This window comes from Halyomorpha halys, unplaced genomic scaffold (genome assembly GCF_000696795.3).
Source record: "Halyomorpha halys isolate HHAL.00 unplaced genomic scaffold, Hhal_1.1 Scaffold1071.1, whole genome shotgun sequence".
NCBI classification, from domain to species: Eukaryota; Metazoa; Arthropoda; class Insecta; order Hemiptera; family Pentatomidae; genus Halyomorpha; species Halyomorpha halys.
The window spans coordinates 80,145-105,995 of record NW_027115834.1 but is presented as its reverse complement, the minus strand read 5'-3'; the positions used below and the strand labels follow the sequence as shown (position 1 = coordinate 105,995).

At 33.9% G+C, this 25,851-nt stretch overlaps 2 protein-coding genes across 3 annotated transcripts in view; both read right to left on the bottom strand.

The window, feature by feature from the left end:
• The window catches only part of LOC106688187 (Coiled-coil domain containing protein 114), a 10,127-nt gene extending 6,196 nt beyond the window's left edge, over positions 1-3,931 (bottom strand). Inside the window, exon 1 of the mRNA XM_067052791.1 lies at positions 3,554-3,931. Coding sequence (XP_066908892.1) covers positions 3,554-3,931 — 378 coding nt within the window. The remainder of the gene's footprint in view (positions 1-3,553) is intronic.
• A 14,506-nt stretch (positions 3,932-18,437) lies between these two features.
• mRF1 (mitochondrial translation release factor 1) overlaps positions 18,438-25,851 on the bottom strand; it is a 34,888-nt gene continuing 27,474 nt past the window's right edge. For both annotated transcript variants that reach the window (XM_014432536.3, XM_014432537.3), the window contains 4 exons: positions 25,645-25,808; positions 19,650-19,767; positions 18,940-19,076; positions 18,438-18,795 (listed from right to left, as the gene is read on the bottom strand). In XM_014432536.3, the coding sequence (XP_014288022.1) occupies positions 18,568-18,795; positions 18,940-19,076; positions 19,650-19,767; positions 25,645-25,808 (647 nt within the window). In that variant the 3' untranslated portion in view covers positions 18,438-18,567. The remainder of the gene's footprint in view (positions 18,796-18,939; positions 19,077-19,649; positions 19,768-25,644; positions 25,809-25,851) is intronic.

Below are 25,851 nucleotides of genomic sequence, written 5' to 3'. Positions count from 1 at the left end.
TCTACAATTACTATAGCAGTATTATAAAAACCATCAATGAACTACACAACTAAATTACTATGCCAGTATTATAAACATCATCAATGAACTACACAATTAAAATTACTATGCCAGTATTATAATCATCATCAATTAACTATTATTATGCCAGTATTATAATATTATAAACATCATCAATAAACTACAGAACTACATAAAACCGCATAATACTCTCAACCATAGTAAGGGTGTTATTCGATATTATGATTTTCAATATATGGAAATAGAGGAAATTAAAAAGAATTAACTCCAGTAATTAAAGATGTAATTAGAATAAAATCTAACCATAACGGAAATGAAATATTTAATAACGTTTCCTACCCCATAACCTCCAGATCTTTAGAAATTGGCTATGAAATTAATATACAGCCCTATTATTCAAGCCCATTAAAATGCCTAAATTTCCTTGGATTTAATCACCCTACGGCACAATGTAGGAAGGATTCGGTGTGTGAATAATCCAGTCAGTGAAAATACGTAATGTAATTTACCAGCAAGATGCATTAACTGCACTGGATCACATAATGCTCTGGATCGCTGCTGTAGCGCTTTTAAAATACAAAAAGAGATTAAAATCATACAAATTAATAATAAAATACCACTACACGAAGCCAAAAAATATATAAAGAAAAAAATCCCACGCTACTTTCCTTCCCTCACTTCTATTTCTACTTCCCCTTCTCCTCTTCCTTCTCTGACATCTCCTTCTTCTCCGCCTCCTACGCAGTCTTCCCCTTCGTTCAATTTAACCGTCAATGACCAAACAAATGATGAAAATTTTGAACAACAAAAATGACCTAAGAAAAAATCTCCTTAAAAATAATTTATCATTTTCTTTTTTTCTTATCTTATTTGTCTTCTTTTTCTTTTATTTTCTTATATGGCTTTCCTTCAATGGAATTGTAACGAACTAAAAGCCCATTTCAATGACTTGAAAATTCTGATCCAAGATTTCAACCCGTTCTGTATTAAAACTAATATTTTAAACCATGAAAAAACAACTTTTAAAAACTTTAATATTTATAGAAAAGATGGACCTAACCCAAATCATGGTCATCACGGTGTCCTTATTGCCATACAAGAGTCTGTATATTCCGAATCCATACAAATGAACACCCACCTTCAAGCGGTAGCCGCTAAAATTCATCTACACATTAATTTTTCAGTCTGGAATATATACTTACCTTAGGATCGGTCAATAGAAACCCAGCACCTTTTGGAGATATTTAATCAGTTACCGCCCCCTGTCCTCCTAGTTGGCGACGTGAATGGCCACAATCCTCTATGGGGTTCGCCAGACATAAATGCACGAGGGAAAATAATAGACAATTTTATAGAACTATCCGATCTAATTCTTCTAAACAGTACCCAACCAACCTACCTCAGCTCCAGTTATGAAACTTTTTCTGCTCTTGACCTATCCCTTTGCAGCTCTACGTTATATAACAATCTAGAATGGACCGTTGTTCCCGACTTACACAGTCATCACTTCCCAATTTCGACAAAATTCATAAATTTAAACCCAATAGGCAAAACTAACCCCAGATGGTTATTGGATAAAACTGACTGGTTTCAATTTGCATCACTAGTCACCTCACCACAACACTCTCCTTATGATTTGGGTATTGAAGAAGGATGCAAAGCTATTACTGACACCATCACAAAAGCTGCTAAAGCTTCGATTTCGATTACTTCTGGGTCTCTAAAAAGACAATATGTTCCTTGGTTCAATGATAATTCCAAAGAAGCCATTAATAGAGTACAAAAGACAGAGAGCAATTTGTAGAAAAACATTTAATCAATGCAGAACAGAATCCTGGAAAACATTAGTTAGCATTATAAATGCATCTACTAGTTCCGCCATCGTTTGGAATAAAATTCGAAAATTCACTTCCAAAATATCTCACCCCCGCTTGACCATATTTGTCAACGGACGAGTGTCCGATGATCCATCAATAGTTTCAAATACAGAACCTCAAAACAGTACGGATGAAACAACATCAAACTATAATGTTTAATTCACAATGCGGGAATTAAACAATGACAACATTCGGTATGAAATGATTAAAAATCTTTCAAACAGCACAAAAAAATGGTTACTTGATTATTACAACCATGTTTGGCAAACCGGAAAATTACCGAATATCTGGCAATTTTATTGTCATCCCAATTCTAAAAACAGGTAAAGATAAGCAGACACTGGCATTTTATGGTACGAGTCGGATGTGAACATTCTAAGGAATACAAACAGATTAATGGGGTACCTCAGAGATGTGTCCTCAGTCTTACTCTACTTTCTCTGGCTGTAAACGGTTTAGGACTCAATTTGCCTAGGGGAGTTAAGCCACGTTTATTCGCCGACGATTTGGAAATATTTTATCAATCAGGCAGTAATCAAGATTTCCAACTTGATACAGTCCATCACTCAGGAGTCCGAATCGCGACTGGAGCATTTCGAACAAGCCCCATTCTAAGTTTATGCGCTGAATCCGGACTATCATCACTTTCGTTCAGAAGATTTAAATTAGCAATAAACTACAATTCAAAATTATATCCACAAACAAAACATCCGACACATAAATATATTTTTAATTCAAAATTTTCTATTCATTTTCGATAGAAACAAAATTCAACACTTCCGTTATCAGAAAGTCTCTCCTCAGCAATCGCTTTTCTCAAAACCATTACAATTAACAAATCCGAAAACAATCATTCTCCCCTCTCCCTTCTGGACATTGCTACCATACGGGGTTCGGCAACAATGGGGTATAGAATTGCGCATGAAACTGCTGCCAATGAACATCTTTCTTTTTTTTTTTTTATAAAATATACAAAATTATTGGGTGGGACCATTTAATTTTTTAAAAAACGTGGTGCAGCTTAGCACTCGGTTGAGTGCCTTAAGATGGGGCTACACCTTATACAGCAGCATCCATCTGGTACGTCCAACATGACTGGTCAGCATCCGTCCGGTTTTCACCTCCAGTACGCAGCCTAGTCCAGCCTTCCTGGTGTCATCCTGCTCCTTCGCTGTCATCTTCGTCATCTTCCATTGGTGGCTCGCCGACCCCGGGCGGCCGAGCCATTCCCAATGTAAAGTGCGTTGAGGACCACCTCCCTCCACCCGTAGATGAATTCCCTGAAGAACGGATAGTTCTCCTCCTCCATCAGACGGGGAAAGTCCGACTCGGTGGGGGAGAAGATCTCGGTTTTCCTCGTCAACCTGGCACGGTGTCCTTCTATATTTTCTGCTGTTTCGGGGACCCCACACGTCGGGTTCTTTATGAAACATTGCAGCTTTCCCCGGAACCCCTGTGTCCTGTCAGGATCTGTGAGACCCAATAGTCAGGGATGACCCATCCTGCTCTCAATCTTGAGTGGACGGTGGGGAAGAATTTCCTCAGTGTCGCACCCTTTTCACTAGTCCGCCACCATCTATTACTCCTCGATGGACTCATCCGGCAGGAATCTTCTTCCAAAGGTTCGAGATCTCGCCGATCCTATCCCGGAGTACCTCCGGTAGCACTCCCAGCCTCTGCCTCATCACATCATACTTCGCAGCATCATCCTTGAGGATGAGGTCCAGGAGAATTGCTCCAGCCAGCACCTGCACCGCCTCATGCGACACGGTCTTATACGCCTTTGTGACGTTCAGCAGAGCCAGTCGTTGCATAGAGGCCAGTCTCTTCTTCTGCTCCTGCGTAAGGATTCGACTCCATACCAGGGATGCGTACCTCAGGATACCCAAGACCACACCTTTGTAAATATTCATCGTATCGGGGTACCTGAGGCCCCAGAAAGCCCCCTCTATACTGCTCAACCCATTAAGTGACAGAGTCACCCTATCCCAGAGGTATACCAGGTGAGGGGTAGCGTCGAAGCCTCTCCTCATCCACACCCCGAGGTATGTAACTTCCTCACCCGGCCTCACCTTCTCTCCTTGAAGGTGATAGGGTCACCTTCTCCCTGGACAGAGTGATAGGGTGAGCCCTGTCCGTAAAGCCTTTTAGGAGTATGGCCTGAGTCTTCGCTGCAGCCATACTCAACCTTCTCCTCACGCACCACTCTCCAACCAGACTGGCACATCTCTCCGGTTCGTTCTTCAATCTGGCTCTGCTATTCCCGGCCACGATGACTGCTAGGTCGTCGACGTATGCCATGGCAAGGAACCCTCTATCTTCTAGTTCCCCCAGCAACCCATCGAACACCAACTTCCACAGGGCCGGGCGGAGAACCGAACCCAGCGGGCAGCCTCTCTCGACCTCGGAATGGCTACCTCTGATCTTCACACTCCTGTTACCAAGCTCCATCTATGGACCTTCTAACGTCCTAAAACAATTCTAGAACTATCCAAATACTCGAAAAATAATACGGAACCAGTTGAATATAAAGCCCATTTTTCTGATCTAACTCAAAACATGCCCGAATCCTATGCAACATATTCACTGCCGAACTCAATACAAAAGCAGCAGCGCTTTACTTCTGTTTGTCTTTCAACCACAACATAACATTAAATTACAGACTCATTAAGCTCGTTAAAAGGTTTAGATTGTGTGTATCCAGAGTATCCGAAAATTTCCAGCATCCATTTTTACTTAAACACTCTACACAATATGAGTATGTCAGTTACATTTATATGGGTTCAAAGTCATATAGGAATCGCAGGGAATGAGCTAGCCGGGCACGCTGCAATAGAAGCACTCGCGCTTCCGGGACGGGGTAGGGTAAAGTAATTTTCACTCCATCTGAAATGAGCAAACCTCTTGAAAATGAAATCAAGGATAAATGGCAATCTTTGTGGAATGAAAGCCCAAGGAGTGACCTGAAAATTATTAAAAAGGATGTCAACCCCTGGGGCACCTCCAGCCGCAAATGCCGTAGAGGGGAGGTTGTACTGACCAGGCTAAGAATAGGTCACACAAGGCTCACCCTCTCCTATCTTATTTCAAAAGAAATGCCTCCGAACTGCCAGTATAGCAACAACAATTTGACAATTGGCCATATTTTCCAACAATGCCCATATATCACACCCCACCTCAATAGCTTAGGATTAAACCCAGATATTTCAAAAACCCTCGGAGACGATGATAAAACAATAGAATTAGTGTTTCAGTTTTTAAAATCAAAGCATTTACTGACAAAAATATAACATTGAACGGGAAAAGAAAAAATGAATAAATAAAAATAATAATAATAAACATAAACAATCAAATTAAAAAATAAATAAAATTAAACAAATATAAGCAAAATTAAATAAGATATAAATGGCGTTGACCTATGAAGTTGGCGCGACTAAACGAAAACCGACTACACAACTACAATTACTATGCCAGTATTATAAACATCATCATTAAACTATTATTATGCCTGTGTTATAATATTATCAACATCATCAATAAACTACACAACTAAAAAAATTAAAAACATCTCAAATAATACTATAATATTTTTTGTTCACGTAGTAAGATAGAATAGAAAATCGAATGGTAAAAAGGGAAAATCATAAAACTGCTTGTAATGAAAAATGCACTGTTATAGAATTTAAAACAATGTGAATTGCCACTTTGAAAAATATATTTTCGCAGTGTTATATTCTTCCCTGAGTTCCATATTCCTTCATCATTTAAAAATCACGTCTTTTTGACGGATCTTCATTCTCATCGTTTCCTAAATCTTCTTTATACAGCACAAATATTGTAACTCTACGTTGGTACATTACTCTGCCGTTTTACCAGCTGAAGGGAACAAGAAGAAGTTTGCCTTGGTAGGATAAGGCAGTCGAGATTAATTACGTAAAAAGTTGATAGTATCAACAAAATATCTCAACTAACGAAATTGTTTTACTAACCTGAAAGAATAATCTTAAAGTTCGGGCAATAATAGTTTTCTTTGTACTAAAAAGAAGGAAATAATTGATTTCGCCAAACAAATGATGTGTTGGCACGTGGATGAGATGGTGGACACACAGCCACGATTTTTTTCCGAATTCTATTAAAGAAGAAATAACTAAGTTCATAGTTACAACTGTTTCCTTGGCTTCCATAATGCTACTTTTTCTATTATTAAATTAATGTGTCGAATTATAATGTGAACAGTGTGGTAATATGCTAGTAATACAAGGCAAGTTTTTGAAGTATCTCAATCTGAAAGCTACATTCATCCTATTTACGATAAATTATAATATATCCCAGGCCAAATCTACACATAATTTGTCACATCAATCCGGTCATTTTTGTGACGATTAACCTAATTGCTTTGAGATGTTAGACTTCTGAATCTTTTCGTTCATAATAGATCGTGCAACTTATAGAATTATATATTCTAGACAATAAAGAGAAATGTGCACTTTTTTTCAAGATAGTTATTATTATGATTGAGTTTCGTGACGTAAAATATTTATCGTTGCCATAATATATAAAAGAAATAGAAATTATGTTGATTAAGCGATAATGAGCATGTAGAAAGTAGCATGTGGCTTGTGGTCGCTGCTAAATCAGGTCACCGTGCTTGTCCGAGATGCGGTCGATTGTGGTAGTGTATCCCACACAATTTCCCAGTCATCACATCGATCCAATGTTTAAAATTTATTCAAATAAAATTTATAAACTTAATTAGCCTTCTGATATTCAATAGCTGTCTCGTAAAAAAACTTACTTTTCCAAATTGTATATATGTATATATAGTTGACCGTAAAAATTGATATATAGGAAGATGGTCAGGGTTGCGGTCACAAGTGAAACGAAAATAGTTTACAACTATTTATTTTCCAACGTTTCGCCCCACTTTTCAGGGCTGTCCAAATGAATAAGATGAACCTAAACTATTAAACTATTTTCGTTTCACTTGTGACCGCAACCCTGACCATCTTCCTATATATTACTTTTCCAAACTTTAAACAATCGTTTTGAGTAGTAAAATGTGCGTTTAGAAAATAAAAGGCTCCTAAATCGATAATTTGATAACGCAACCAGTATTTTTTTTTAAATATAAATTTTGATTTAGTTGTCCCGCTTGATTAATTTGCATGGTATATTGGTCAGGCACCGAATGGTTGTATAATGTGGAAATCACAACTATTTATTAATGAAAAGTGTTTTACTTTTAAAATTATTAAAAAAATATCAGGTTCATTATTAAACGTTAATACTATGTACATATTTCATTGTAAAATATTCAAAAAGCAGATTTTGGCTTTGTCAGACATTAAACTTTTATTTAAGTTTAAAACAACAAAAACAAATTCAGAATTGGATAAGTATTTATTGTTTACTTATTGAAAGTATGCGTCGTCTAACACAAACGAGAAAAAATATAAGGATCACTAACTTGTGGCGGAAAACATTGATTCAATTTGATTGCAGCAGAGTGTTTGTGTAACCGCTCGGGCTGCGTTTAGAGAGTGAAAAATGTGGAGTATAAACCAGAAATGAGTGAAATTTAATTATGTTACTTTATCTTAGTCATTGTATAATGCACCAAACTAAATTGCACAAATCAACCAAACTCATCCGTGAGTCATAGTTGGTTAGTGAAGGGAAGTGTCGAGTGACAATGTGAACTTGCAAGTTTATTTTATAATAAACATTACATTGGAATTGTTTAATTATATTTCATCATTAGTGGTGAAGGTAATCTTCAAAATGATGGTTCGATCATTAGATTTGATGAAGAATTAAAGGGAAGGAGACCCCACAGCTATTATATCACAGGTGTATTCCATAGCAATATAGAGTTAGTTCCTTTAAACACCTTAGTTACAGCAACTACTACTTCTATTTGAAAAAAATGTTTACTTTAGATAGATCGTTAATTGAGAAACGCTTCAGGCTCCATGACATTCTATGGACCCTGAAAACGTTGCAGAAACCATATAATAAAAAACTTGTGTAGGTAAGTGTCCATAATCGTTGTCATGACAACTTCATATCCGTGGAAGATAATGCACAATACAGGAGATGGGCTCAATTGAACAAGAATAGTAGGAGAGGAGAAAGTTAAAATTTCTACAAAGGTTTTATTCCTAGTTCGTGTATATATTTCCTCACAAGTTTCTTTTCTGCGATTGAATTTTCTATAGTAAGAACAGAGGATGTTCAATGTATATTCCATATGTGTATTAAAACACAAGACACAAACTAGGAGAATGCAAAGGCAACGTTTCCATATCAATAGCTATTGGGAATTTTAAAAACATTTAAAAGACAATATAGGTAACTCAAAAGGTGAGATTAAAAGAAAAGCTTCTTAGAATATTTTTGGGAGTATTGGTAGAGCCACTCTCGTGTCCAGACTGCTCCAATATATTTCTATATAGATATGGAATGAGTAGTGTGGTCGCTACATTCTTCAAATGTTCACATGTCAAAACATTGCAATAAAATATTTGCCAAAGTGTATTGGGTCCGTCGAGACACGAGTTTGTCCCTACCTAAAGAAGGGATCGATTTAACCATTTTTGTTGGTACCCACCAAAGAGGGTTCTGAAAAAATAAAACAATTCGTTTTTAGCGATGTCTTAACAGATATTTATAAATAATCAAAATCGACCTAATATAAAATTTTGCTCTTACCTTTTCGTTCAAAAGAAAATGTACTCTTTGATAGAGCCTTTTATTGCCAAATTTAGAGGAGGAAGAACATGTGAAATTTCCTTCAATATCTAAATTACATTTTTCCAAGCGTAATTGTTCTAATTGTCCCCTGAGAACAAATTTACATAGTTATATATTATGTCATTAATTTTTAGGCAATTATCTGAAACTATTAATTGAATCAAGAACAAATCTCATAAATTGAAATTTCCATTCAATTATGTTCCTTCAATATAAAAACATGGTATCCATCCCACGTCCCTAATTAAAGTATCTTTGTCTGTTTGACTTTCATGATTTGACAAAATTGTTTCAAACATTATTAAATTTTAGAAAATTGATCACTTTTTAAAAAAAATTTCTTAAACAGGACTTCCACTAAACAAACCTTTGTCGCTCATGACAAAACAGATTTTTTACTCGGTTGCAGTTAAGCGAAACAGTATATTTAAAACAATAGTTAAAACTTATTCCCTAAATTTAAAATAACAGGTAATTTTATTTCATAAAATGTTACTAATGGGTATTTTATTATTACTGAGACAGGAAACTTCCACTCCTGCATTGAAGTTTATTTAGTGAAACACCATGAGGGTAAACTAAGTCTGTACTTTTCTCCTTTAAATTCAACCATGAATCAAGTTTTTAAGCTTTAGTGAAAGCACTTACCTATGCATGTAATATACAGTAAGGGAAATGAAAGTACTTCAATCGTGAAAAAATTCCTTATTCCAGTTTTCGAAGGAAATACACGCTGAGTTCAAACAAACAATTCTCACAAGCTGGTCTGTGTTTATGTGTGTGACATTTTAAGGCAGGTATATGCCTGCAACTTTTCCAATGAAATCGACCTAACGGAAGTACCACTTTATAGGATCGATTTTTCACCGGTGGGCCAAGGGAAGGGTTCAGCAGGAAATGATATGAGGAAATATTGTTAAAAATGCTTTATTTACGACTTAATGATGTTTTAATGTTATTCGAAAGGTTTTAACTATTGAACAATTTATTACAGTGCATCATAATGCACTTTAAGTCTAATTATAAAAAAATTTCCAAGGGGGTCCCCCTTTGTCCCAAGTCAGCAGGAGTTAGGGTGGCCCACCTAGGACGGTTTTAACTCTGGCTTCGTGTGCCACGGTTGTTCTAATTCCTGATGTAATAGGTTGCAAACTTGGAAACCACTGTGTTAAACTGTTCTATTCATGGCAAGAATCAAATTTATATACGTCATTTCCACCACGAGAAACCCTAAAATTCTAATTTTTATAGCAAAATAAAAAATAATTGTTGATAATTTTCGCCTTCCCTTATCTTAAGTTTTTTTTTTTTCGAAAATCACAAAAATAATGTAAACAAAAATGGGCCTCAACAGAAGCCCACCAGTCTATAAAAAACTTAGGAACGTATTTTGGGTGGTAAGTGAAAGTCTGTACGATGCGCGCACCAAATCACATTTTTTTTCTTACTCTCGGAAAATGCTTGCTTATTCAGCCGTGCATAACGATGCAGCTCAATATAATTTTGCTCCCCTACGGGTTCTCAGCAATGGTGGATGTGCATCTTATATCCTGGAATGCACGGCAAGATTTTTCTCCAGTCATATCGTGCACAAAGACAACTAAGTTCATTAAATCATTGTCATGCCTCCTTGCAAATAGAGTAATTTTACATCATTTTTCGTTTGAACCTAGGACACCGCAACGGCAGTTCAGAAAATTTTGAAGATAATGAACCTATTTCATAAAAAATTGAATGAGAGCCATAGTTATATTTTAGTAAATAATTTTTATAATATATTTTATACTAATAAATTTATCTAAATTACAAATTGAAATATAATTCACACGCAAGTAGTAAGCAATTCAATCAATGAAAACAATTAACTTTTATTTATATTAATATTGAATGCATTTGCACATTTATGATAGTTAAAAAAAACTGAAAGTTCATTAAAATCTCATAACAACTTATCCGTAAAAATAAAAAGATTTTTTAGCAATTGATGAGTTATACTTCGACTCGTGTTTTCGTCTGTTGGAGGAAGAAATGGAAAGTGGGGAATAGTTACACAATGACAATGAGAAAAATATTAGACCAGTAAAAAAGGTAATCATTCAATGATAATTTTTTGGGAATAGTATTAGAATAAAATCCTGTAAAAACAGTATCATTGTAAATTTTGTTTGTCTGCTACTCGAACTATTAAACACAAAGGTATACTCAAGTGGAATTTGATCCAAGTGTGGTCAAATTAAACTCAAATAGTAATATTTGATTATATAAGAAACTAAATAGTAATATTATTATAGTAGAAAATATTACTATTTGAGTTTAATTTAACCGCACCCGTACCAAATTCCATATGTATTCCACAAAGATATACTATTGAATCTACTAGTACCTATATAGTAAAATAGATACTAGTCCTATTATTAGTACTGCGAACAAAAATCGTATATGTAATAATAATAACTTGAAATATCAATTTAATTTGTTTATTTTTTGAAAACTTAACTAACCTGTATTTTTCAAGTTGGATTGAAAGTTCTTCGTTATAGGCTAGGCGGCTACCTTCCATTATTTTATATTGTCTTTTGTAACGATCTATTTGCAATCTTGCCTTTTTGGTTATTTCGAAGTCTTCCATCTTTTTTGCCAATGCTTTTTTCATTCTTTTCGACATTAGAACCACTGTGGCTGTTAACACTTCAATCCTATCACTTAGCAACAAAATAAACACACAACCTCCACGTGAAGATCCATTCTTAATTCGCACAAAACAATATGAATAAGCGTTCCTAACTCGTTAAAACTGTATTATAAATATTTAGTTTTTGAACATCAAGCTGGGATGGGAAATTGGTGAGAGAACCAAGGTAATAGTATGTAGTTAGCAATATAAATATCACAAAACAAAATTGTGATTTTTAAAAATTGGTTTGATTTTTTGCCTTCAGTGAATGCTGCTTAACAATATTCTGAAGCACACACTTGGTGTGATAGTTTTTGTTTAATTTTCCTTAAATTTTTAAAAATGTCTTATTCTAGGAAGGAACACACTAAGGTATTATAAAACGAAATATAGCTCCTAATTACCGTATTAATTTTAATAGAAAATATTTATTTAGTAGTGATCAGTCCAATTTTTGATCATGAACGATTTTCAATATAAAATAAAGTTTGACTCTAACAAAAAAAGATGGTCCTACTCAAAAATTCTTGAATCATTCTCTCTTTTTGGGAATATTCACATCTATCAGGACAATAAAACCCAATATAATATTTAATGTCCTAAACAAATACTATATCAACTATGTTATATATTTTTTACGACATTAAATATTATATTGGGTTTTATTGTCTTAATAGATTTGATTATTCTCAAAAAGAGAGAATGTTTCAAGAATTTTTGAGCAGAACCATTCTTTTCGTTAGAGTCAAACTATGTATTTTATTGCAAATGGTTTATAATCAAATACTAAGGCTGATCACTACTAAATAAATAGTTTCTATTAAAATTAATGCAGTGATTAGGAGCTATATTTCGTTTTATCATACTGTAGTTGTTTTTAATAAAGGTGAACTAACTTAACTAGGAAAAATATTCCCCTGAATTCAAGAAAGAAATAATAAAAAGGAAAAATATTAAAATGGTGAGCAGAGAATTATTACATTAACCCCTCTTTCACTTCAATTTGGGTGGGAAAAGAAAATACCATTCTTCTCTTTTTTATGAAAAAAATTTAATAATGCCTCGTTTATTAATTTCATAAACATTAGTGTCTTAAACTACCAATTTAGAATCGCACTTGTGAGGGCGAAGCAATCCTAATAGTGAATATATAAAGAAAATTAAATATTTGTCTCTCCATTGCCATCTTGGTCACTCATTAGCACTCTAAAAATTTACATTGACTAGGGAGTAACTTCCTAGGAAGACACAAAATCAATCATCTTCCTTCATTTCACTCCAGATATATACTTCATTTAAAAAAACCGAAACAAAGAAAAGCTTATTAGTAACTATGTTCTGAAATACTTGTGAAACCATTTATATACAAAATATAAGTCTTATCAATATTGAGTTTGTTTAGTATTAGGGAGTGACTGACAATAAAAATATTCACACACATTTCATTCTCTTTCACATTCTAGAACCAACTGGAGAGATTAAAGATGGAAATGAAGATCACGAGTTTTCTAGTTCCCACAAGTTTATCCTGATCACCTTTCAGCAAGAAATTTTTCTTTGTGAGGTCATATTGGTAGGCATTTTATAAATGGGTTAAGGAGTCACCAAAACAATGTGACAGAGGTAAAAAGTGTTAGTGATTGGTGTGTTCCATGTAATATTCAAATTATGTTTTATGTCAATATTTGAAAGAATGCGGAAAAGATGGCAGTCACTTTTTATTTTTAAGTTCACTACAAAAGAAACTGGCACCATTGACTTGTAAAGTCTCAGTTTTAACTTAGTAACATGGGGATTGAGTGACAAAATAAGCATTATATATTTTAAAACTAGATAACAACTATGATTAGAACATCAAAGTAAGAAAGATATTTTTGCCTCAAGGAGGATAAAAGAAAAAGAAAATAATCCACATTCACATTCTGATGGACGATCATTCTTAAAAACCCCTATAACTGAAACAGCGCTACAATTGAAGAATAGCGTTTCCATTACTACTTGAAATGGAAAATTATTTTTAAATAATCAAGAAAAAACATTCTTTCAAACTAAAAAAATTAATTTTGTTTGTTTTTTTTCCATTATGCATACTAAGGAATTATTACTACTTGGATATTTCCATGATTTGGCTTTTTTACATATTTTCATATTAATTTATGATAGTCCTTTTTAAACACTAGGTTCCAATAATTGATCCATTATTTGCCTCAGATGCTTCTCATAACTTAAACACCTAATTCTTACTTGTATTTATTTTAGAGAGAACCACTAGAAATACTAGAATTAGATGTATTTTCCAAAGACTCAGTCAATAGCCATCATTACTTTAAATTAGACTATAATTTTTATTCTAACAAATATTGTTCCCTAAGACAGAATAATATAAAGCAGGACTCAAAGCATATAGACAGACTGGGCTTATGAACACAGACTTGTCTAATGTAGATCACAAATAAGTAAAAGAAATAAAAAATTTAAATATACATATTTTTTACATAAATGGTGGTGCATTGATAGATGAGAAGATGAAGTATATGATGTATTGTTCAAAAGAAGATGGAGCGGAGACTTTACAGTTAGGTAAGTCATAATGTAACACAAACATTGTACAATAATGCTGTTTAACATGCTTATTATTGGCTTAGATTTATATTGTTAACTTCAATCTAACATCCTTATTAGATAGTTAACATAGATTCTATGCATACGTACAATAGTGAGAATGATACTAGACAATCATTAACCAATCAGAAATGACTGGCTTAAGATATGAATGCATAGGAGTCATGGATAATTTTTTTTTCTAATCAATAAGAATGATTTTTTTTTTCATAAATGAATTATGACTACCAACAACCTTTTGAAATGTAAAACATAGCAGTATAACTACTAAATAAAATATTTTATACGGTAAGCACATCACACAACTTTCACTTGCAACTCAACTTTTTGAGTTTAAATCAATCCTTGTTCCATTCAAAACACCATTTTTTTTTTTTTTTTCACAATGGTAATACTTCCCATTACTATATTTCTATTCATCAATTAGTTAAAGTAAAACACTGACTGTTGCTACAATGACAATGAAATAACAAACTAAAGTGTAAGAACTGTTTTCAGTATTCAGTTTCTTGTTGGTCTCCATTGCATTCTACAACTTTATATATTAATAATTTATTTATTTAAAATCTTTAGCTTTCTAATGGTTTTATTATGCATCTATATTCACTCACTCACTGTTGGGCACTACAGTCCTTGTAGAACCTGGGCCTCTGCCACCGTTCTCCAGGGAGACCTCCAATTTTTGATTTCCATCTCTCTCAAATCATCCAACCCCCGACGCCTGGGTCTGCCCCTTTTACCTTTTTCCTTCTGGTGCACCATTTAGCATCGTTTTAGGCAGCCTGCAGGGCTCCATCCTTTCTACATGTCCTAACCATCGCAGCATGCTCTTCTTAATAGCACAGAGGATATCAGGCTCTCCATACAATTCTATCAGTTCGGCATTGCTTCTGATTCTCCACCTGTGCTCTTCTCTAAGGGCAGTCTCAGGACTCTTTTCTCTAGTAGTAGTAGATTTCTTCTGTTTTCCTTGGGTAGAGTCTATGTCTCACTACTGTACATTACTACTGGCCTAATTATTGTTTTTTATAACAAAAGCTTTGCTTTCCTGGAAAGACTTTTGTATCAGAGCTTTTTGAAGGGCATAAAAACATCTGGTTCCTACTACCATTCTGCCCTTAATTTCGACTTCTGAATTATTGTTCTCCATCACAACTCCTCCTAGGTACTTAAAAGTACTACAGCTGTGAAACGTGTTTTCCCTCATATCCATAATATCTCTTCTGTCCCCGGTCTGTCTAGAAGTTTTCATATATTTAGTCTTTTCACTATCTATATTAAGTCCTAAATCTTGTGCTGCTCTCTTGAATTCTTCTACAGCATCGGCCTGTGCTGTTTTGGTTCTCCCTGTGATGACTACATCATCCTCATAACCCATGTGTAGTGTGAGTCTATTGTAAATGGTGCCACCCGGGTTTGTCCTTATTTTTCTAATGGAAACTTCTAGGGCGAGTTTGAACAATACTGGTGATAATGGGTCTCCTTGTCTTAAGCCACTGTTAAACCTAAAGCTATTTGAGATGCCCACTTGAGTTTTCACCTTACAACTAGTTCTTTCCAGGGTCATCTTTGTTAATCTTATTAACTTGCAAGGTATTCCCAGTGAATGCCTTTAGTAATTTTCCTCTGTCCACACTATCATAAGCATGTTGGAAGTCAATAAAGAGGTGGTATATATTACTAATTTATTTATTTAAAATATTTAGCTTTCTAATGGTTTTATTATACTTATATATTACTATTCCTATTTCTAGAAATTTGTTTTAAACTTGGGAAAACATTTCTCCATTTTTTATTCTTTAGTTAATTACGGAATGCTTTCATAGTCTATATTTATCCACTTTCTATAAATAATAATAATGAAAGATGGTTAATTACTTTAAATGAAAAAATTGTAGGTACTCTGTAGGAAGCCATTATGAAAATTCGGCACTTAACCCATATCATATTATTTCAATACGAATAAGACCTAGATGTTGTTAAATACCATTTAATTGTACATTGATGTAACAAGTTTAATCAAAATCAGTAATGCTGTTTTAAAGAAAATTGCATTAAGTAAAAAGTATAAGAATGGTGTTCCGGGTAACCTACAGCAACCGAAAGGTTGAATCGGCAAGGCTGTATAGGATTAGCGCCCCATGTGGCCAACAACCAAATCTCACCTCCTCCAGCGCTCTCTGTGAAGAGAAGCATCCGAGACTAAGGTGAGAAGAGAACCATCTTGTCTTCAGCTAGAGAAGCAGTTCATTATTTTTGTTGTCTCATCAGGAATCTACCATGAGTGAGTAGAACTCCTGGAGTTGTTCTCGGAAGCAGAGGGGAGAGAGGCTTAAAAATGCGGAGGGAGGAAAGAAGAAGTAAGTTCATATATCAATAGTTAACATCCACATCATCATCAACCACCTCAATTTTAGATCTACAATTTCCATAGCCCTGTCATTCAAAATTTTACTAACCATTTAATCATAAATATTTTCTTTCAGCCACCCACTACACCATTTGTAACTTAAACAATAGAATTTTATTTTTCATTTAATCATGTTCATTTTTCAATTATACAGTCCACTCCAACCCAACCAGCCAACCAAAAGTGAAGTGTGTCCGGCAATTCGGTTGAGGGCATGCTTCATACAAATGGTATAATGTTGTACTTCCAGTTTAGTCGATTTTAACAAAAAAGTTGCAGTAACATCCTATGCATATACATAGGTTAAATACATAATTTCAGTTAGATACAACTTTTCATTTTTTAACTGAACTGACTAGACACACAAGTAGACGTTTTTGTAAAACTTGCTTATTTGGACTCAAGAAACCTTGAAACCTTTATTTCCATAGAGTGCTCAGATTCAAAATTTTTCATGATGATCACCAGCTACAATCAATGAAGTTATTAAAATGTAGGCACTACATAGTTGACACTGTTGTGGAGTTTTAGCATTAAATCAAATTTGTGTGATTAAACAAAAGATACCACTCCATAGTTTCCAGAAAAACTGTAGGTATAACTGAGGGTAGATACAACTACTATGTAACAGTAACTACCTTTCACGTTTTAACAGGTTAATCCCTTTCCCCTGCATTAAACAAAAACCTTTGTTTTTGTTAATAATCTTCTGTATATGTAACTGGTAGAGACCTAACCTTTTTTTTAATTTAAAGTTGAACAGTTTAAGCAGTATAACATCATCTAAAGATAAAAGGGTAGTCAAAAACAAATGTTAAAACTGAGATTGGTTTATAAGATTAGAGTAAAAAAAAAAAAGTTTAATTGGAGAAATGCAAGATACAGAAAATTACTTTTGATATAAATATGTTTACACACCGTGGAGTGGTCAATATCAGCTGATGCTCCACTCTTTAAGCTTGGATCAGGAAAATAACATAAAATATTTCCATGCTCTGTCTTGGATATAGTGCTTTTCCACGAGTTTCATCAGTATGTGGCTAAACTACCGAATAAAAGTGGAGTGTGCCCCTTTTCAGACCTCAAAAAAATGGAGTTGTAACTGTATACAGGTAGTAGTAATTTCTCTTTTATCACATTAAAATGAAGTTATAACTGTCTGTCCGGGAAAACCAACACAACTAAAGGGGGTAGTTGAAGCTCCTGTTTAATCACACTAAAAGAAGTTACAACTCCAAAATACAGTAGTGATAGCAACAACTACATTTTAATCACTTCACTCAATACATCATCTTTAATTTTTTTTTTAAATAGCAGCAATCTGAGGCGAGTTGACAATGATGCTACCTTCTTAGAAAAATATTTCTTTTCAATTCATAAAAAGAAAGAAAATAGCAGTGATTTTGGTTAGTGAATGGTTTTATTTTTTTCTACTTTAACTACCTATTGAACATCCATCAACCCAAAACTGAAGGTATCTCTATGGATACCTTGACGGTTTTGCTTTCAATCAAATCATACTTATTGAAGACCCAAACTCAAAATGTTTTGTTAATTATGCACCTTTATTATCTAATTAAAATAAGTAATAACATTTATATAGATGAGGACATGACCTGAAAAACTCTTAATGTTCAACTTTTTTTTTTGTTTAGGTTTTTCAGATGATAAACCAACGGATACAGAAAATTTTGCAAATAACCCTGATTTTTCTCTTTATTATTCATGGGATAAAGCTGTTATTGCACATTTCACTCATAGGAGTCTGATAAATATGGGTTTGAGGATTCAGAATTAGCTATGGTCTGTTATCATCCTCATATGAAGGATATAATATTACATTAATATCTTTCTCATGAATGAAGTTCTGATGCCAACTGACCTCAGTTGACATCAGAACTTCATTCTTATCAGACCTGACGAAGGCCTGCAAAGTGGGGTGAAACATTGGTTAACAATAAATAGTATTTTGTTACTATTTTGATACCTTTATTGACCGCCACCCAGACTACCTTCCTCCAATCTACTTCATACGGTCAACTATCTTTTTGCAATATATATTTTATTCATAATTATACTTTTATTTTAATTTTAAATATTTACAATAAGATTCTTATTTGAATTTTAATTAAATAAATAAACATAAAAGAAATTATACAAAAAATATATATGATATGCCTCAGAGCAAAATTTGTATTTATATTACATTATTAAACTACAAAATTATAAAACTCCTTTTCTTTTAAATTTAAAGTAAATTGCTCAAATCTAAGTTTGTCAGAATCTAAAATCAATTCAGTTATTAATGCTTCTAACATTTCTCTACCTTCTAAAAATTTAGGAATATTATGCATGGTTTTCAAAATTCGGTGATCTGTAATTCTATCTTGAGGGAAGTTGTAGGTTCTAACTTTATCTGAACGAGCACTAGTTCCCATCTATAACATAAAAAACCTGTTTAATAAATATATATAATTTTTTTTTTTTTTATAGTATTTAGTCAGAAATAGAACCAAACAATGACACATGTAAATCAATGTACAACATAAGAATATTATGAAAATGAAATATGGATATAGTACCTGCAATTTTCTTGACAATGTGTTAGTTGTAGTTTGTTCTCTTTGCTGTAATTCATATAGCTTAGCACGAAGCTTTTGAAAAGCTATTTCCCTATTTCTGATCTGAGATCTATCTGTTTGACATTCAACAGATATTCCTAAAACAAAAATATTACCATTAATTAGTTGTGAATTATGTTTTATTCCTGATAGTTAATTTATTCTTTACAACATCAATGTTTCGGGTTCTAGCCCATTTTCAGAATCTCACTATAACATAATATATGTAATATAATATACAATATTATGGAATGACAACAGTATTTTTGTTGATACTCCCTTTGTTTTAAATGCAGGAAAGCCTTTTTTGAAACACCTGAACAGTATTTAAAACGAAAGGTGTCAACACAAGTGTACAACAAATAGTTGTACTTCCATAATAAAAAGCCCTGACAAAGCAGATCAAACTGCTTTCACCACTCATTTTAGGCAAATGGGAAATAGAATCAAATTTGATACACCCAAAATCATGCACTGCAAGAGAAAGAATTTCTAATGAAATTTAATAGAAATTATCACCAAAGAAAAATATAAGAATCATACTATTAAAAACAAATCGGATGTACAAAATTTAAATTCCTGTTGCTCCGAATCATTTATACTAGTTATATTGAACCTTAAAAAAAAGTAATTAATGTTCAGAACAAAAAAATAATTATGCAAATAATTACGGGTAGGTAAATGGGTTATTCTCACAGCACTTTCAGTTTTATTAACATGTTGACCACCAGCACCACTTGATCTTTTAGTTTCTATAATTAAATCTTTGGGATTTAAATCAACATCTATCTGGAAAAAAAAAAAAATAAATAAATATACAAACACAATGCCAAAAAACTTAAAAACCTACATCTTCTTTTTTTTCTGCAAATTCTACAAAAAATAAACAAAATTATCACTAAAAAAGTATGTGTAGTGATGGCAAAAAAAAAATTAAAACAATGATACATTCATGTTTAAAAACATGGAAAACAAATATTGAATATATCAATAAATGTATCCTCATAAAAACATTAATGTTTTTGTAAGGTCAATATGTTTTCTTTATTTTTAATAAAAATAAAGTTAGGAATTATGTTATATAATTGATTTTCAAAAATTGAAACGTCAATTCATATGACGGTCAGTGCGAAGACAGTATGAACTTGTACTTATTTAATATATAATTTTGAATTAATTTGTTTTGCCAATTTTTTGTTGCTTTGTAGCATAGAGGAGAAGATGGAGATCTGGAAAATGTTTTTTATAGTAATAAAATAATTTTCTTGTTTTGGTTATGTAAATAATTGATTTAAATAAAATATTTATAAATTAAAATTTTTTTATTTATTTTTTTAAGAATCTTCAGCGAAAAAAAAAGGTTGTTTCTTAGAAATAAGACCGTAGGATAAGCCAAAAATAAATACGATCTTATCCTATGCTCCAATATAAGTAAAATGGATCTCAATATCTCACAGAAGGATTTTGCTAAAAATTTTAGAATAAGACTTTCAGAGGCTCAGAAATCGATTGGTACGATTCTTTACCCCAAGAAAATATTGGTATATGTAACAAGGATATTAAACTTACAATGGATAAAATATATACACAGTAATAAGGAAGAGTAAAAACAAAAAATAATAAGCTAAAATAAATATAGGATGTCCAGAAAAGTGAATAAGGAAGGAACAAGAGAGAAGAGATACAGGAGTGGACAAAAAAGAAAGAAATATTTTTAAAAAGACTGAGAAACTGACTACTGACTCAGGCAAAGTTGCTGTCTAAAGTGAGTGGGGACCATCTTATCCGGTAGATAGCAGGCATACAAGTACAAAAATAAGTTAAACCAAGCGGAAATAGTTACCAGCATGTATAACTAAATATGAAAGACCTTTAAGATGACTAGATATAAGAAAGTTTGTTGTAAGATCTGAAGGCAAATCAGAGGTTGGGGATAGAGGAAGGTAATTATTTATAGATGTTATCGGAAAGAAAGATGAGTGATCTGTATAAGGGAATTCAATGATTGTGGAAAATTTGGTGAAGAAGGGGTACGATTTTTGTAATTGTAAATAAGTTTGTCAATGATATTAGGAGGGAAATTATTGTTTAAAAGGATCTGTTTTATATGGAGAGAGATGGTATCATGGATGTGGGAATCAGAGAGAGAAAAACACCGATGACAAGATTTTTAGCTACATTGAGTTTATGATGGTAAGGATGTTGGGAGTGATCGTTTAAAAGTATGCAGGAGTAAGTCGGTTTTGCGTACCGATTTTTGGATATGGTGTTGTTGGGGTTTCTAATGATGAGGTCAAGAAATGAAAGAGAATTTTTGATTTCAGATTCTACAGTAAAACATAAGCGAGGATGGTAGGAGTTGAAGGCGAATTGGATATCAGTAATTTTCTCAGGATTTATGACTAAGAGGAGGTCATCAACATATTTTTCGATAAGGATGATGTCATTAGGGAAATGAGGGATTACAGAGTTAAGATCATTGAGAACAATGTTGGGGGCTAAAGGATTTCCCTAGCCAGACCAGAAATTTGTTTATGATGATGGAAGGTAAGGTAGCCGGATTCATAACTAAGTTGGAGAGATTTGAGGTAATAGGAGAGGTTCAAAGAGGTATGGGGTTCAATGGTGGACCAGTTGGTTTCTACAATAAGGAAGGCTTTAAGGAAGGATCTTGAAGATGTTTGTTAAATATGGTTGTAAGTGAAGGAGTATGGTCTCGGGATGTGGGCATGTAAGTGGATCAGTTAGATAGAAGTAGTGTAATTTTTTTGTTGTAGTCAGAACACTCCATAATAAGAGTCTCGTTACTTTTTTCAGCCTTTGTGATAAGCTGAAGTATTACTTTTGTCAGTTGTGAATTCATATCACAACAGAAATCTCGCCTGTGGTGGAATGATGATCTTAATATGCAAAGAATCCTTATTAGAATGTAATTCAATGCTGCAAAAAAGAACCGGAAGCTGGGATACCTGTTAAAAAGCTCTTACACAGTATCACAAATTTGTGTGTAAAACCAAAAGACAAGCTAGGAGGAAGTTCTGTCTTGAGGTAGACAATATTCCGGCTATATGCAGATTAAATAAAATTCTTTCAAAGCAAACCAATACCAGACTGTTGGGTATGCTAAAAAGGGTGGTGTGACGACCTTTAATGAAAGCGACACCCTGAGATATTAGAGAGATCCCACTTCCCAAATTGTAAGTTACTAGAGAATGATGATACTCTTCCCCCAATAAACAGCTACAGTGTTAGCAAAGAAAAGTGGGACAATGGTAATAAAATTATTACTATTGGTAAAATTGAATGGGCAATCAATGCATTGTCACCACTCAAATCACATGGCACTGATGGCATCTTTTCTGCTCTGCTACCAGTGATCAGAGTTTACTTACTCGAACTCTTCAGAGGCAGAATTGCACTTAGATATATTCCAAATAGATGGAGGTCATCCAAGGTGTGCTATATACCCAAACTAGGGAAAGGATCTTATGATGACCTTAAATCATCAACATGTTTCACATCCTTTCTGATGAAAGCATTGGAAAAGATTATAGATAGACATATTAGAGAACAGAAATTGGCAGCTAACACTATACATTCCAAACAATATGCCTACCAAGTAGGGAAGTCCTGTGAGGTTGCTTAACATAACTTGGTCTCTAAGATTGAAAAATCAATAGACCAAAAACAGTTGGCATTTTCACTGACATTGAAGGTGTATTTGACAAAACTCCTTAGAGCGTCATCAATGATGCACTAAGGAATAGAAACATAGATCCTAGCATATCCAGATGGATCACTTCCATGCTGGAACAAAGGATCCTTAAATCAGAGTTAGGAATTGTGCATTAGACCAAGAGGAAGCTGGCTGTCTGCTGGGTAATGTACTGCCTCCATTGCTGTGGTTTTTGGTCGCTGACTCCTAGTCAACCTTCAGCACTGCAGGTTGTTATATACAGGGAAATGCAAATGATATTGTGATCCTGATTGGAGGAAAGTACTCTAATGTACTTTTAGATTTATTACAGACATCCTGGCAGATTGGTATAAGGGCAACATTCTGAACATCAATCCGCTTAAGGTTAATATCTGTGTCTTTACCAAGAAGAAAAAGGTGATTATAAGATCACTTATATTAAAAGGGATCCAGATCCAGAGGTGAAACACCTGGGTGTTATTCTGGATCACAAATTACAATGGCACAAGCATGTGCAGAAGAAATTGCCAAAGCTCTTAAGTGCCTATGGCCTGTAAAAAATCATTAGGCAAGACTTAGGAGGTTAAACCTAGAATGGTTTACTGGCTGTACATCACAGTATATGCAGTTCAGATACAGACCTATATGCAGCTCTAGTATGGAGGCATAAGCCAAAGTAGGTATGTCAGTCAAGGAACCTCCTTGTCAAACTGCAGAGGCTAGCGTGCCTGATGACTACTGACCCTATGAGAACCACTCCTACAGCGGCAATGTAAGTCATGCTTAGTCAGACTCCACTGCGTTAGGAGATCAAGGCACAAACTTAATGTATAGGCATATTAAACGAGATGCAAAATCCAAATGCAAAAGCCCCGATGTTGGCAGGACATGGAAAGATTATTATGCAGATAGATGAGGATAGGGTACTTCCTATGCAATCGAACGCTCAATCCGCAGACATAAAGATACTTGATTTGGAGTAAAGATAGATAGAACTAAAATCCATAAACCAAACAATGGTACTGATTGCTACAGAGATGGCTCCCTTACAGCCCAAGGGTGTAGGAAGTCGGCGGCCCCATCGCCCGGTCATTGCACTGAATCAGAACAAGGAAGGCTACAGCCAATAAGACATAACAAGGCTGGCCAGATTATGGCTTAAAAGATAAGTACTACTGGCTAAATAAAAGACAGCTACACTTTAAGCTGTTTCTAGACAAACCATATAGGGGCCAAAGTGATATGTTGCTTCAGCTGGACAGGAGTTCTCTAAGGAAAATTACAGGGATCTACACAGGTCATAGTAAAATTAATAAAATATACTTAAACTCAAGCTTACAGGATCATCTTTGTGCAGATTCTGTAATGCAGAAAATAAAACAATGTAACACATTATTTGTTGGTATCACCGATTTGCAGGGTTGAGGTTCACACTGTTTGGTGTGGATTTCAAGCAGTGTGAATTCATCAATTCCTCAAGTATACTTAGGTTCACAGAATCTACACATCTTAAGCTTTAATAATCTGATGTTTTTAATGCTCAGGACATGAGTGGACAAGCTGGCCATTGCCAAAACCCCAATATAATTATTTACAATAGATATTTGGGCCACGGCTGTTTCAACCTTAGGGGAGGATTATTACCAAGTACCATCAAGAAATATTGCCAGGAAGGTAGCAGGAAGAATAGGAAAAATATAGAATAGGAAGAGAATGTAGAGGACAGAACCCAAGACGCTGCATTATGGAACACAACCCTCAACAGGATAACTGTAAGAAAAACAATTCTGTTTGCATTCCAGGGTTGGAGAAATATGGTCAATAACAGGAAGTCCTTGTTGGACAGTGAAATGTGGTGAATTTATTCCAAACTGATGGGAAGGAAGATTTTAGGATTATAGTATGGGCAGGATTCTTTTGAGAATTAGTAGTAGGCTAATTGCTCTATAAGATGTGATGCAGTTAGGAGGTTTTTCAGGTTTTAGGAAAAGGATAATAGTGGGATATAACTGCTATTATGTGAAGAATATAACTGCTTTGGGTGGAAATTGCTGCAAGATTTGAGGAGTAAGAAGGTCTTATCCTGGAGATTTACAGGGATTTAGGTTTTGTAAAAGATATTTGATCTCAGGAGGGATTAGCTGGTTTAAGAGGTAAGGAGAGGGGAATTGGCTAAATAAGAAATTCTACTGTTGTGGTGTGGGTGGAATGGGATTCCGGGTAATAAGTGAATGTGTTGGAAAGGTGTTTGGCGAATATCTTTATCTTTGTCCGATGTTACTCAAGCACCATTATCTCACGGGCTGAGATGAGAAATGGTGGGATTTTAAAATTATTTTAACTACATTCTATAACAAATTATCACAAGTAGAGGAATTAAAGGATTGGGATCAGAAACTCGCTAATTCTTGCTTTAATTGCCATATCCTGTGTCATATTTCTATCAGTCATAGGAACGGTAGTTGGCTGAGTGTATTGTATGTTGCCACAGTGATATGGCACAGCATTTGGTATGGATTAGGTTTATGAGGTATTGTGGTAAATATTTTTAATAGGAACTCTTGGAGAGTGATTGGGAGAGGAAGTAGTCCAAACAGAGAATATTAAATAAATAAAAGAAAAGCAAAAGAAAAGTTTACATTTTTAAGGATATTTATTTTTCAAGTCAAGGGTCATAATTATTAATCATCAGAAACAATAATTATATGCTATAATAAATAATTTTCCTGAGAAATAAATTTAATAAACTAAAACGTAAATGAATTATAATAAATTGAAAGATTTATTTGTTATAACTTATGTATAGGGACGTACAATCAAGAACTAACTTTCCAGGCAATTAAAACAAGTTTATAAAAAAAAAATTAACAGTAATATAACCAAAACATATAAGCAGGAACATACAATACAATCATAAATAAAATAAAATATAGTAAAAGAATAAATAGTAGGTATACATGAAATATTACTTCTCTTGGTTGAGGAAGAACAATTACTGCAGCTGTACTGGTATGAATTCTGCCTGCTCTTTCTGTTGATGGAACTCTTTGAACTCGATGAACACCAGATTCTTGCCTTAGATAAGTTAATGCATCATGTCCTTCAATGAATATACTTGCATGTCTCAATCCACCTGGAAACAATTCAAAATGCATGAAAGTTGCATTATATATATA